Source organism: Oreochromis aureus, linkage group 20 (assembly GCF_013358895.1).
Source record: "Oreochromis aureus strain Israel breed Guangdong linkage group 20, ZZ_aureus, whole genome shotgun sequence".
In the NCBI taxonomy this organism is placed as follows: domain Eukaryota; kingdom Metazoa; phylum Chordata; class Actinopteri; order Cichliformes; family Cichlidae; genus Oreochromis; species Oreochromis aureus.
Window position 1 is genome coordinate 1,224,254 of NC_052961.1, and position 15,762 is coordinate 1,240,015.

The window sequence follows — 15,762 nt, forward strand, 5'->3', positions numbered from 1 at the left end:
GACGTGTAATGTGCTGTGGAGTCACGTGATCAAATTACGACGACTTCCTAAACCAAACAGGAAGTGACTTTAATCCGAACGCTCGCTGCTGCAGGTTATTCAGCCCGGACACGATCCGGTGTGCTGCATCAGACTGAGCGGATTTCTGTCAGAAGCCCCAGACGAACCTGCAAACGACTCTGGATGCGATCTGCAGCCACCGACTGCAGATCGCATCCAGATCGATCGTGGCTCAAAAGTTGGGAGTTCGCCTTGTAATCGGAAGGTTGCCGGTTCGAGCCCCGGCTTGGACAGTCTCGGTCGTTGTGTCCTTGGGCAAGACACTTCACCCGTTGCCTACTGGTGGTGGTCAGAGGGTCCGGTGGCGCCAGTGTCCGGCAGCCTCACCTCTGTCAGCGCGCCCCAGGGTGGCTGTGGCTACATGTAGCTTGCCATCACCAGTGTGTGAATGTGTGTGTGAATGGGTGGATGACTGGATGTGTAAAGCGCTTTGGGGTCCTTAGGGACTAAGTAAAGCGCTATACAAATACAGGCCATTTACCTTTTACCAACATAAATGCGGTGTGGTGAGGAGTCAGTCTTCATGATGGGAGGAACAAAGAGAGCGTGAACGCTGACGTCTGATAGATAGCACACCGTTTTTATTAGTATATTTAGCTTTGTGATGTACAGCTCAGGAGGAAACAAACCAAAAACAAACTGAACGGTCACAAAGTCCAGAAACATTTCAGCCTTAGCAGTGACATCACACAAAGAAAGCTCAGTCTGTATAATCATTGGTGTCTTCGTCATGGACCAGAGTGATATGTAGTCATCAACAAACAGAAAGAATAAGAACAACCCAGATTTCTTCTTTTTTTCCTCTGTCCTTTAAGTTGCTTCACATATATTATCAACACTTTTCTAAAGAATCAAAATATTCAGCCACAGGTACTGCAAAAGGTATCCACTGTTATATAGAAGAATAATAAACACAATAAATATAAAAAGAATTGATTTGATATAATTTATATGGTATCAAAGAGAGGGAAATGGGCCTTCAGCTGCTTTTATAAAAGTCATGTCCTTTTTTCTGTTCCTGAGGTTGAGTTTCGCCGTCCGCAGTTTAAGTTTCGCTAAATACACTAACAGACTAAAGACCCGACGCCCGGGGCCTGAAATGGCTTTTCATTCACTGAGGAATCGTCTCCCACAGATCGCGGAGGGTCGCCGTGGCCCCGCTGGGATCCTGTGTGCTGTGGAGTCAGCCGAGAGGTCGGGGGTCAACCGCAACCCACCCCTCCAACAATGGCACAACTCCCCCCTCCCACACCCAGAAGGCCGCCCGGGAACGCCTCGACTTTCTTCACTGAGCACGTTAGCGCGGCAGATTTAACTCAGCGCTAACGATGCTAACAGGAAGTACCCGATCCCCCGAACCCTACGGAGGACTGAAACTGCCAAAATGACTGAACAGCTCAAACACTTTAACACAAAGTTAAATGCATCAACATCACTATTCACCTTAGTACAGATCTACCCCGCCTGGCTTTGACCCGGCTTCAGTGACTGTGGCAACATCTGGACCACATCTGGCCCAGGCTCACCACCTCTCCAGCAGGAAATCGCCGTCTTCTAAAAACTAGACCAAACTGCGCACTACTGAAAATAATGAAAATAAAAATATATAAATTATGTCCTCATTTGTTATAATCCCATAAAACTCGCAGCTCTAAAACTAAAACTAACACTGATGAACTAAAAACAGACTTTAAATTCAAACTAACGGTCTGCAAAACATTTACCTGAGCTGTAAACGAGCCTTAGGTCAGGTCCAAAGATGGCTGCTGCACGGGTACCTGCGCGCCAATTACATTTATTTATTCATGCATTCATTTTGCACTTTATTCCCTTAGTTAGAACATGAAACAGGAAATAAAGAGGAGAATTACAGTTCAGATTAATTTCTTATTTGGATGCATTTAAAGGTGCAGTACTAAGGCCATTAGTTCTTTTGGCACTCTCAGGCCTCCACAGTGGGAAAGGGCAGAGTGTGAAATGTGGATAATCATATTTAGTCTCAGTCCCATTTCCCTGTGTGAGGAAGGAGTCAGAGGAACTCAGGAGTGGAAAAGAGAGGCATGAAGATGAAAACAGAAAGAACCAGAAAAGAAAAATAGCAAAAATCTGTACATGTAAACATCACACTTCCACTGAGTCGAACCATGAGGAGAGTTACAGGTTTCACATTGGTATTACTGAAGGTACGAAGGCCCGGCAGAGGACGTCGAGACAGTCACGAGTCCGGCACAAAGAAGTCAGCCGAAGACGGGAAGGAAAGAAAAATGCACAAACTGAAAATGAGGAAACCAAGCGGCCCGGACGCCGTCTTTATGTTCTGACAGAAGCCGTACGGATAGAAAAATAAAAACGCTCCATAACTGCGTCTGCCTTCTTTCTTTTTTTCTTAAAGACGTGTTTTGAGCTTAGATTCTGATTCGATGGGACCCGACTGGCATCGCGACTACAGACGCCCCCATCTGACGCCATCCTCCACAGCGACATGTGATTCAAGACTTTTGCACAAACAATATGTCCCGCACCTTAATGTTCATGTCCACGACAGCATTCTGGCAGGAAGTATTTCCAGTTATCTAACCTGCCGCCATGACAGCCAGATTTGATGAATGTTTCCACGCTTCATCAAACTCGAGTCTTTGAGCCAAAAAGGAAAAAAACTGAGGAACCAGCTGGAGTCCAAGGTTCCTGCTTCTACACCGACTGCTCACCCTCATTCTGAGGGTGAGGAACGACCGGGAGCACGCTCCCATCGTGAGGTCACGCCCCTTTAAATTTGTCCTGTTTTTTCTTTTTAGGAGGACCGACTGTAAAACAGGTGGACATGAAGACAGAAGCCTCTAAATGTGAAGATCTTCTGCTCAAAGATGAGTCGGAAAAAAACGACTCCACCTCGAGAGTCTCCGAGGCCCGAGAGGTCGAGACACCGTGACCTTTGTGACAGACTGACTGCCTCTGTCTCAACACGACCTTTAAAAACAGAGCAGCTGTGGAGGACAGCTAAGATGAGCTCAGCGTCTGCGGCGGCGCCGGCCGGGTCCCATCTGCTGACGTGCACGTTTGGAATGTGTGGTAGAAACTGCTGGAATATAAAAAGACCACTTTAATCACACTACAAAATATAGAAATCAGAAGAAGAATCACGTCATACTAAAAAATAGAAACTGGATAGAAATGCGTCTGCCATGTACTCGACCGTGGAGACGTTAACAACGAGCTGAGAAGGAGGCGGCGGCGGCGTATGGCTAAAACACCCGGATCATTCTCCCCATCTGCCCGGCTGTGCCGACAGCAGGAATGGAAACCAAACAGAGAGCAAATTCCACCTTTCTGCAGATTGTCATTTGCTTTTTGTTGTGTGTGATTCAGAAACATCCTCTCTGAGAAACAGGAAGTGATGCGATGACTTCATCAGACCATCTCAAAGGTTTTGTGAACTTATTCCTTAAGAAATCCAACAAAAAAGACGAAAAATAACGAGGTCGCCAGAGGCTGTTTCAAGGGAGCTGAAGGTATCGAGGATGAACAGAACTGCTTTGAGCATCCGACCCTGGCGTGAGCAGGAAGTTAAAGGTCCGGAACATAAAGCAGAAGTGCATCGAACTGTTCCTGCGTTTCATCTGAACTTTGTGGAGCCCTCAGAGTCCGTAAAGGCGATTCCGAAGGCGATCACAGAGAAAGACTCCTTCGAACGACACCTTTGGAGACTTCAGGACATCCTCCCCGACAGCAGGAAGCCTCTCAGCCAATTCAACCAATCGCACGCTGCCATTCAAAGTAAACAAACAGCTGTTTGTCTGACGGGAGGATCTCGTTTAATTCTCACAAACATTTGGGAGCTTCGAGACTTTCGGAGCGGCAGCAGCGCATGTGAAACCCCACCGCAGTCCGAGGGATCGTCACACCTCTGGGTCCCGCGTCTACTGACGCTGCCGCCACAGCAGAGAGCGGTCCGGCCCATCACAGCACACCTGGACCGGTGCAGGTGACCCAGAGGTGGCGGGTCGCTCTGACTCTGAAACCCGAAGCAGAGGCAGCATCTGAGAGCACAGTGAGGATCAGACGGAGGAAGAGCAGGACGGGACGCCGGTGCCCAAACTCTGCTTACGAGGACGAATAAAGTTTGATTGAACCTCGGTGTTAATCGTCCTTTTTAAATGCTTTGAGGTGAAATGTAGGTCAAAGGTCGTGCCCTCCTGCTCTTCTTCTTCTTCTCGTCTAGTTGGGTCTTTTTTTTTTTTTGCATATTTTTCTCCAGTTTTTCTCTCGCTGATCTTTAATCACAGCTTTCCAAAAACAAAAAACTTCATCAAATTCAGTCACTTCCATCTGAAGCTTTCCCCAAAGCTCGGGCGCTTCTGTCGCTGCACATGAGCGTGAACGGGTGGATGTTTGGGTGGAGGCTGTGAAGTCTGAGCTGCCATCACAAACCTTCTGGTGAACGTGGTGATTATCAGCTGCATGACAGAAAACTGCCATGCCATGCCTCCCCTTTGCTTCACAGCAGAGCGAGGCATGGGGGGTTGGGGGCGGTCCCTTTGAGGAAACATGCATACACTCACACAAAGGGCCCCGCCCCTTCACATCACAGACGACTGTTGCTTTCCTCGCTGTGCAAAACAGGAGCAAATTACAGTGAAATGACCATCGAGCTGACTAGAAACCACAGTAGAATCAGAGCTAGAATCAGAGCTTCATCCAGGAAACCAGGAGCTTAACGAGCCCTCAAGGCCCTAACGAGCCCGAGGGCCTAACGAGCTGAGACGCTGAGGTTCAAAATGCACTTTGAAGCTAAATTTCACATAATGAAAAATACTTTTCTTTAAATAACGCTATCAAAAGACAAAAGTACGCAGCGGTGAACGAGAATTAAAGGAAGAGTTTGGGGTTTGGGGAAATATGCTCTGACAGCTAGCCTAGCCTAGCTTAGCTCAAAGCCTGCAGGCAGGGGTAAACAGCTAGCCTGGCTCCGTTTAAAGGTCAGAAAATCTGCTTACATTCACCTGTACAGAGCACCAGCTAACATGTTATGTTTTCTCTCTATTTTTTTTAGTATGGCTTCTTTTTACAGGACATAACATGCTAATGAGTGAGCTAGCCACTTCCCCCAGCTACTAGTGTTTAAAGCTAAGCTAGCTTAGGGCTACTGTCTTGTTTCCTTTATGGTCCAGAAGCTGCCGCTGAGCTGTAAACATGTTTACTTCTGCTCCAAAGTTTTAACATAGGAGTCTATGAGGCCGACCCACCGCTGGAGCCCCCAGAGGACATCAGAGGAACTGCAGCTTCTAGAGCTCCAGGGTTTGAAGGTGCAGCTGAAATTTACAGACAGGTATGACAATGAGGTCAGATTTTCATCTAACTTGAAAGCAAATCATATTTCCACAAACATCAAACTGTTCCAGCAGCAGAGTGTAAGCAGGAACTAGAACATCAGCTGAGAACCCGAAGGAGGAGCTCCTGCTCCACTTATCTGCTGCCTCTCTTTCCTCTCAGATTAATCACAAGTTACCCACCAGTAAACAAACAGATAGTATTAATCTACACGGGACTAGAAGTTTGTACAGCCCCCACGGCGCCCTGTAACAGGACGACACTGAGGGGAGGGTCCGAAAAGAAGAAGATTCACAGTTAGAAAGTCACGAAACACGACAGGAATCGAGCCCTATGAAGCAAAACAAAGAAAGCAGCCGACCAAGCAGCCGGCGGGACAGAGAGGAGCGCCGGATCGGACCGCCGCTCTCTGAGCCGGTTGGTCGGTCGCGTTTTCACGGGGCACTGCGGCGAGCTACCGCCCGGCTGTGTTGAGGTTTCAGGTCTATGGCAGAAGGTCCGGTTTTTAAAATAGCAGCAGCAACATGAAAGTTCATCATTATAATCATAGTAATAACAACAATAATAGTAATGGCCATCTCAGAGTTTAACAGACACACACAGTAAGACGGAGCAGTCCTCCTCATCCTCTGAAGCTTGAGGAAGAGGAGGAGGTTTAGGTCCATGAAGAACAGCCGGAGAGTAGGTCCAAACAGAGAGAAGAAGAAGAGGAGGAGGAGGGATGGCGGCGTTTAAACAGAATGATGCTGAGGTTTCGTAGAAGCTGGAGGTAAACCTGCGCACACGCGCACGACTCTCCTCAGAAAAGAAAGAAACGCTGACGACATCAGGAGGCGGAGAAACCCGGCTTCACCTGCAGGGGCTGAGCGTTTGATTGGCAGGTCTGATCTGAGGTATTTCCTGGCGGTCAAAATGGCGTCTCGGATGCATAAGTGAGCACGCGGCTCCCTGGGCCAAGGGCGAGGACGGGGTGAGGTCAGAGGTGAGGAGAAAGTGCTGAAGGACACAGAGAGCTTATATACAGGCGAGCACGAACAGTCCATCTGTTCTTTTTCTTCTTTCACTTTAAAAAAGTCCAACGGAAAAATCGCAAAAGAGAAAACGTCCCAACAAAGAAACGGACAGCGTCCGAAAACAGAGCCTCAGCGCAACGTCGTTTTTATAACCAGAAGAAGATCGACCCGAACTCCCAGTCTTTGCTCGTCCTCCTCTGTGATTGTGAGGCGCCTCCGCAGAGGAGCCGAGCTTCCTGCGGCGTTCCGGTTTCTGTTCTCAGGCAGGATTCGGTGGATTCTTCGCCCTCGCTGCGGCCTCAGGTTCCTGTTTTCCTCCAAACGGTCGCCACAGTTTCAAAACCAAGCGAGGCCGGCGAGGGCGCAGGAAACGTGATGGGGTAGTGTATGTGTGTGTGTGTGTGTGTGTGTGTGTAAGAGTGACAGAGTGTGTGTGTGTGTGAGATCAGTTCTGCTGCAGGATGAGGTTTTCCAGCTCGTCTGCTGAGCGCAGCAGGAAGGCGGCTGACTCCCGGTATCCGGCGATTAGCTGACGCACGGCCGTGATCTCTGGCTGGCTGAGCTGGGTCGACGCCCCGCCCCCTCCTCCGCCACCGCTGCCCCGCCCACCGAGGCTGTTGGCGGCAACAGAAGAGGAGGAGTTACTGACGTTGGTGGAGGAGTGAGACTTCATGCTGAGGTCAGTGGGGCCTGCAGAGGAAGGCGGAGGACATCATTACGTAGAAGTGATATGATATTACATATAATATATTCCTGATGTGAGAAAACATCCACAGGAAGGACCCAAACGTTCAAACTGGACCTTTAATGATGAAAACACACACCCAACAATCTGTAAATAAAAGATGGACTGCTGGTGTCAGCACTGTTTTCATCCATGGTGTTTTTCTTACCGTTGGTCTGACCAGCAACGACAGCGGCAGCAGCAGCAGCACCGGTTGTCAGGGAAACAGGGTGTTGCATGGTGGCGCTCAGTCCTGGGTATCCACGGTAACCGTAGCTGAGGCCAGCGCCGTTGATATAGAGCTGGGACTCCTGGGAGGAGAAGGCTGACGCGGCCAGTGAGTAGGCGGAGTGAGCGAGGGACGCCGGCTCCCTCAGAACGCCTCCAACCCCGGACGGCTTATCCAGAGCGATCTGCTCATCCTGAGGAAGAACAAGGAAGTCAGGAAGTCAGGAGATTTTCAAAATAAAAACAGCATGATGGGGGCAGGAAGCAGGAATGCTGATGCTCACAGGGAATTTTTCTCTCATGGAATGAAACAAAAACGTCCAAATCTGGAAAGTTTATAAGCACAGTCAAACTGCACTCAGTGCAGCTTCTAAACATAGTCACATGATCATGGGCGCCGCCTGCTGTGGGCGTGTGCAGCTGCAGCTCTGAATGCTTTATGAATAACCAACAGATCACAGGTGTGATGGCAGCTAAATCCAGTGGAGTGGTAATAATTAGTGCTGTCAGCGCCATAACTGCATTATCGCATGCGTGGGGCTGCACGGCGCTAACGCGTTAACGAGTTAACTGTGATAACGCGTAGACGCCATGCAGCCCCACACACGGGGCGATCCGCGCTAACAGAGATTTGCTGCGTTAATGCGGTTATGGCGTTAACGTCATTTTAATGAGATCAACGCTGACAGCACTAGTAATAATAATGGAAGAGCAAATACCAACAACTGAGCGAGAGGCGCTGTTATTGTGTGTATATGGATAATCGCAAACACTGAAATACACTTCTTGCACACAGCAATGAATTTTCTTTGCTCAAAATAATTTTCTACTCAAAATGTAACATTTGTACTTGCAATTTTTTTTACGTGCGCTCAGAATAGAGGCACAAAAATAACGCAGACACTGTCCTCAACACTGTCCTCGCCCCTGTGCTGCACATCCTCCCTGAAACATGGCTGTAAGTCAGAGCTGTGCAGTGGCCGCAGCATGTGTGTGTCTGCATGATGAGGAGACGCTGCTGCTGTAAATGACAGAAATGTGTCAGCGCTGCTGTTTGGTCTCAAAAGCTCGTAGCTGTTCTGTGATCACCAGTCGGGTTTGTGTCACACATAATATTCCTTATTCTTTGAAAAGCAGGAACCTTAAATTGCTCGTCTGTTGCTGTGGTGTGAACGGTCTTTATCAGCTATATGTATGCACTCCTTCACATTTTCCACAGCGTGCTGGATTGGGGTCTTTGTCGGGCTGACTCTGGCCCACGGGCCTCATGTTTGACACCAGCGCTGAAGCCCTGATGTTCCTTCGGGGATTTTCTGATCAGAAAGGAGAGAGCGCCACCCGCTGGAAGCCGTCAGTAAAGCAGCTCCGTGTCTGACACTCACTGTGAAAGCACTGCAGGTACTCACGTGGTAGGCTTCGAGGCGCATCCTCTTGGCAGCGTTGCGTGATTCGCTCTCGCAGGCGGCAGCCAGGATGTTCTCAGCCATGGCCGAGGTGAGGTGAGGTGGAGTGGGGCGGGTCTGAAAACAACAGAAGCTCAACATCAGAGTCTTCGGGCTCTTCATCATCACGTTCACATCACTAACATCAAGGAAAATGCACAGCAGGAAAAAACAGAACAATTAATCAACGAGCTGGAAAAACGATCAGCAGGAGAACATCAGGAGTGATCGGTGAGAGTGGAAGGAAACGCCCAGGAGAAGGTAGTCAACACAGTTCAGCTCAGAGTGTGTTCAAGAAAACACACTGAGGAAGAGGAGGTGGGGATGAAGAATGAGGGGACCACAGGGGGGATGCTGGGAGGAAGATGGAAAATAAGGTTTACAGGTGGGAGAGGAAGATGAAGGTAAACTGACGATCTGTGAGGAGAAAAAAACAAGAAGAAAAAGAGGATGAGGAGGAAGAACCAGAATAAGAAGAAGATGAAACAGCAGGAGATGAAGGATAAGAGAGCTGAGATGATGAAGAATAACGTGAGCTATCCAAGGATGCAATGCATGTCTCCACCACCAGGGGGCAGCAGAGACTGTCCCGTGATTGGTCAGTACTCAGAGAGCAGCTTTAAAATGTTTCTAACATTTTATTCATGAGCTCAGACACAGCTGTGATGATCACTTGTGGCTCCGCCCACTCACCTGCCACTGTGTTTATCAGACTGCCTATTACAGCATTCTGCTGCGTGTCACCTCTGGATACTGGAATAAACTAAGACGAGCGTGTCGTTTCCATAGTTACTACCTATTTATACAGGTACATCACAGCAAAGGTCAGGTCATCGTGTCGGGATGATGGCGGCTGGAGGCTGCGAGGAACCACAGCGCTCCACTCAAAACAGCTCCACTCATACATCTCAGCACACACTCTGATCCTGCAGGTTAGAGGTCACACACACACACACACACACACACACACACACAAATACACACACACACAAATACACACCACACTGCTGCTGTGCTGCTCAGACAAAACAAGACAAAGAAATCGATCTGCAGGATGATCAGGTGATCTGACACCCTCACCAGGTGTGTCTGTTTTCCTCTGTGCTGCTGATCTGAGGAGAATGATTCACGCTGTGCTCACCTGTGAAAGCTCCTGGCTCTGACCTTTGCCCTGCTCTCTGTGGACACAGACGTGAGCACCATGACAGAGACAGCGCTGTGACGGTGTGGGACACGTGCTCCAACTTTCTTTGTCACATGTTCCACTACAGGTACCTTTGCCTTCGGTATATTATACTGAGGTCTTCATGTCCTCTTTAAGTCCTGCACGTGAGTAAAGTGCAGCGCGCCCCCTCCCTCTGACCACCTTGTGTTTTAGGACACAGTGAACAAACCGCTTCAGTGCATCTGAGCCCTTCACTTTAAATGTGACTCTACAGAAGTTCAACCATGCCGGCTAACCTTTGAGAACCGGTCCCCTCGTCTCACAGACGCCCCCTGCAGGGACCTCCAGGGTGGAGCAGATTAAAGAAATAAGCAAAGAAGAAGAGCAGCGTGCATGTCGCAGTACCTCCATGCCGTTCTTCTTCATGCGACGGCAGGATTTGAGGTAGGTGCGGATGCGCTTGCGGGCGCGTTCCTGGAACTCTGGGAACTGTCTGCTGCAGGACTCGATGATGGCCTGGATCTTCTCCTTGGGCTGTTTGGAGATGGGCACCATCCGATCCAAGTTCTCGTCCACAAACAGACGCACAAACATCTGCAGGAGAGCGCGCACACACAGCAGGTAATGCCTACATGCAGATGACACAGTTTATACACTGGAGAGGACTTTAACAATCTCGGGTTAATATCAAATGTCAGAGACAAAGATAACAGCTGGACTGTTCTCATAACTCACCTGTTCAAATGGTACTAAGTCTTAAAGTATGCATTTTTAGGGGCGTGGCCTATTGACTGACTGTCTGCTAGACTGAACTGGACCTCTGCACCGTGCTCGTGTTGTTGGAGCCTTTTCAATGAACAGATGTGATCAGCACTGATCAGCAGGTATCCTCTGCTCCTTGTCTATTCTTCGCTCTAACAAACGATCGTTGGATGTTTGGTCTCTGCTGGGCAGAGCGTGTGAACAGCTGCAGTGCCCGGAAGCACAGCTAACGCTAGCTTTGATCGCAGACTGTGATTATAAAAGTGGATGAAGGTTCAGATGTGTCGTGCTTTGGATCGATGCCTCGGACCTCGGTCCTTATTTATCAGCATAAGGACACGTTTAGTGAGTTATGTCATTCAAAGCGCCGTCTCTCACTTACATTGAAGGCCTTTAATCTCTCGGGGTCGACGCCCTCCGTGTCATTCATCTTGTCGTTGTCGTCGTGGTCGTCGTGGTCGTCGTCATCATCATCGGGAGCTCCCTGGCTGCCATGACGCCCCACGGTCAAGTCTTCGGCACTCAAGTCCATTTTCATGCTGTCGTAGCTGCCGCCCGAACTGTACTGTGGGGACTGAACACACACACACACACACACACACACACACACACACGGTTACGAGCGCGCTCTCTGTTTTACATGTTTCAGGGCTGTAAGTGGCTCGGCTGCTCCGGCTGACTCGTCTTTAATAAAACACTAATTAAGAGTCTTGTTAGCGTCTGATGGCTCGCCAATGAAAAGGTCCTTAAATATAAAGATTTAGTTCACCGCTGGAGACACTCAGACATCATCATGACGAGTAATTATCAGCTGGAGAGCAGGCCAGGCAGGATCACCTTACTAATACTTGAACACTTTCAAGAGAACCAAGTCAAATACTGGCTCCCTCTCACAGCACGAGGCAGACCACCTTTAAAAACACAAATACAGGACAGGCTGCCATCAAAAAAACCAGGAAACACATGAAAGAAAACCAGTGAGACCAGTGAGACTCCTGGGAGAAGCTTAGTGTGCAGCTGAAGGTCAAACTGAGAGGCTCAACAGTAAAATGGAGCAGAAACCGTCCAATCAAGAACGTTTTCGAGAGTTTTGAGTTATGTGCTGCAAAGTTCAGTATCAGATCTATGACATCACAGAGAGTCTGAGCCCTGAATGTGTGAGACAAAAGCTTTTATTGTGGCAGGCAGAAACAGGAAGAAGTCCACAGAACAAATCGTGGTTCTGTTACGGATGACGTCATGACAACCGGGTCGTGGCTGCTAACGAAACCTGAACTAAGCATGGAGCCCAGGTAGTCATGTGACTCCTGAAAGAAACGCAGACCGTACTCCATAACAGCATGCACGTGCACACACACACACACACATGGACACACACACACACACACAAACATGGACACACACACACACACACACACACACACACACACACATGGACACACACACACACACAAACACACACACACACACACACACACACACACACACACACACACACAAACATGGACACACACACACACACACGGACACACACACACACACACACAAACATGGACACACACACACACACACACACACAAACATGGACACACACACACACACACACACACACACAAACATGGACACACACACACACACACACACACACACACACACACACAAACATGGACACACACACACACACACACACACACACACACACACACACAAACATGGACACACACACACACACAAACATGGACACACACACACACACACACACACACATGGACACACACACACGCATAAACATGGACACACACACACACACACACACACACACAAACATGGACACACACACGCACAAACATGGACACACACACACACACACACACACAAACATGGACACACACACACGCATAAACATGGACACACACACACACACACACACACACACACACACACACACACACACACACACACACACACACACACACACACACACACACACACACACACACACACACACACACACACACACACACACACACACACACACACACACACATGGACACACACACACACACACACACACACACACACACACACACAAACATGGACACACACACACATAAACACACACACACACACACACACACACACACACACACACAAACACACACACACACACACACAAACATGGACACACACGCACACACACACACACACACACAAACATGGACACACACACACACACACACACACACACACACACACACACACACACACACACAAACATGGACACACACACACACACACACACACACACAAACATGCACACACACACACACACACACCTCTGTCGAGAGTTTCTGGCTCGTGTGAGACGAAGCTTGGTGTGAGTCTGTGTTTGCAGCCTGTCTGCAGTAACACACTCCCTCCAAGGCCGGCGCACATTGTTGTGAGTCTGTGCTATTCAGCGCCGCACAAAGGCAGCGAGACGAGGAAGGAAGAAGGGCGATCTCCTGCGACTGCGTGAACGCTTCCTCCAACAAAGCAGCGCGTTTGCAGACAAAAGCGAGGACGGGAAGCAGAGGAGGAGACGTGTTCATGGACGTCACGACGAGACACTTTTTCACTTCGATATCATTTCTTTGTTTCACAACTTTTAACTGTTTAAAAAAAAAAGCTTCCAGGCAGATCTCAGAGTCAGGCTCCTCTCATCCTCAGAGCTGTTTACACAATCTGATGTGTGTGGTCGGCGCTGTCCAGGTGAGACGTCTTCTTCTTGTTGATGTGTGATGTCATTGCTGAAGGACAGCTGAAACATTTCCAACAACCTAAGAAATGAAATCCTGCCGACTTCAGCTCTGAACTTCCTAACAGCCTTTCAGCGCCAAGCTTCAGTCCTCAAACCTCTGAGGCTCCACTGAGGCTACAAACAGTCCCGAATCTTTCAGCTCCCACAAACTGATCAGTGTGGCTCCTCTACAATAAACATTAATGTCCATGAAGAAGAGGATTTACAAGGTCTCGTTAGAAAACAGCACCAAGCTAAGCTCTGCTATGGCAGAAACTGAACTGTAGTGATGTTTGAAGGGTTGGTGAAGACGGCCAAGCTTCAGGGCTGTGGTACACGAACATTGGCGTGTCTTTGATGAACGAAGACAAACACCGTCACATGACAGGAAGAAGATGCCTGAAACGGAGCAAACTTCAGCCCAGAGAGGGTCTGAGATGGTCACCACAGCTGGATGTTAGTCATTAATCTGCTGCTAACCTGGTTTGGACTCCTGATCCTCAGCTTCATGCCTCACTGACAAGGACTCTTCTCTGAAATCTTCATATATTTGGTGTCAGACACATGACAAGCTTTATAAACTGAGTTTAAAGGCCCTCTGGAAAGAGACAACGCCACTGCCATCTTAATAAAACCTCTTCCTCCTCACTGCAGCCCCGCCCCTGAGATGAATAAGGCTTCCTCGCGAGTATACAGGAGCAGAGGCTCCTCCCTCGGCAGTTACAGCTGAGGTAAACAGCAAACAGGCAGCAACACAACTCTGCTATCAGGGTACAGTTTGTAAGGAGACTCTGAGGTAAAAAACAAAAACACCACAAAGATATTTCATTGAAACACTGAAGTGTTTTAGTCCTGATTTATTGCAAATATGTTCAAATATAGTGCGTGCAAACACAAAGAAGCAGCAGAAACACGCCAGCTGGCTGCAGCTGTTACGCAGTATGGTCTGAATTTAGCGTTTTGAGCGACTCAACATGTTTGTCCTACAGCGGCCACCGTAGCTAGGATTGTGCACTAGAACTGAGCGGAACTGTGATCTACTGACATCTAGTGGTGAAAACCTTCCACACTGCACCTTTAAAGGGGATGTGACATGCTGAACAGTCATTAAATCTTATTCAACAATTTCTGTGGTGACCATAAAACTGGAGCCCTGCAGTTCCTGTTCCTGTCCAGCTCGCCACCTGACCAGGCACGCCACAGATGCGTGTCATTATTTTCTCAGTTTGCTCAGTCGTAGCGTGCAGAAGCACGACGACACAGAATGTCTCCATCTTCCTGATGGAACGTTCCACGATCGGGAAGTACAGACAAACATTAAGCCGGAGTGAAACAGAGCTACAGAAGGATAGGAAGCGTGTGTCTCACCTTGCCGCCATATTCCCTGCCATCGCGGTCCAGTCGCAGCTCGGTCGCGTGTGCGTGTGACTGCGTGTTGGGAGTGTGTGCATTGTGAGGAGCGTGTGTGTGTGGCAGGGGCAGCGGCAGGGCAGGATGTGGAGCCAGAGGAGGTTTGGCAGCCAGTGGGTACTTCCTGCGGAGCTCCTCGGGCGCGCTGGGATGGAGCGCGCCGAGTAGTGCCGCGGCTGCTGCTGAGACAGTGATGGGCAGGTGTGAGGCGGGCAGGGGCAGGCGCTGAGGAGGCGGGTCACTCAGGTTGATCGGCTGCTGGTCCTCAGAGGATGAGGAAGAGGAAGTGGGCCTGCTAAAGTCGAGAGGGGCGGGGCCACCATTTCCATTCACAACCTCAGTTTCCCTGACTACGGCGCCATCTGTCACAGCAGAGGAGGGAGGGGTCAGGGCGGGCAGCCCGTTTCCACTGCCGCTCTCTGAGGACGAATCATCTGAAAGAAGAGAAACGGAAGGTTAAAGGTCAGACTGACAGCGTTCACTGATGACTTTCACGAGTTTCGTTCACAAGGTGACGTCACACCTCACAGGAAGAGTGACGTTCCCATAAAAACTGCAGTTCCTCTAACGTCCACCAGAGGCTCCGAACCCAATCCCACGCACAGTAGCAAACACGCATGTGTCATGTGACCTGCTTGTTTGTGGAGACCTGCTGCATCGTTTCATTAAACTCAATGTGAGTATGGGGGCGGGTCTAACTGTGACACTGATCACTCATTGGCTAACCAAATGTCAATGAATCAATCACAGGCCTGTGCAGCATCACAATGCAGTGTTTGACTCACACACACACACACACACACACACACACACGCGCACGCACGCACACACACACACACACACACACACAC

The 15,762-nt window shown here is 49.2% G+C and overlaps 1 protein-coding gene across 6 annotated transcripts in view; it reads right to left on the reverse strand.

Moving 5' to 3' along the window:
• Positions 1 to 619: 619 nt before the first annotated feature.
• The window catches only part of LOC116328013 (nucleolar protein 4-like), a 113,902-nt gene continuing 98,759 nt past the window's right edge, over positions 620 to 15,762 (reverse strand). For all 6 annotated transcript variants that reach the window (XM_039604481.1, XM_039604484.1, XM_039604485.1 and 3 more), the window contains 6 exons: positions 14,870 to 15,345; positions 11,105 to 11,296; positions 10,366 to 10,554; positions 8,760 to 8,873; positions 7,295 to 7,547; positions 620 to 7,091 (listed from right to left, as the gene is read on the reverse strand). In XM_039604481.1, the coding sequence (XP_039460415.1) occupies positions 6,847 to 7,091; positions 7,295 to 7,547; positions 8,760 to 8,873; positions 10,366 to 10,554; positions 11,105 to 11,296; positions 14,870 to 15,345 (1,469 nt within the window). In that variant the 3' untranslated portion in view covers positions 620 to 6,846. The remainder of the gene's footprint in view (positions 7,092 to 7,294; positions 7,548 to 8,759; positions 8,874 to 10,365; positions 10,555 to 11,104; positions 11,297 to 14,869; positions 15,346 to 15,762) is intronic.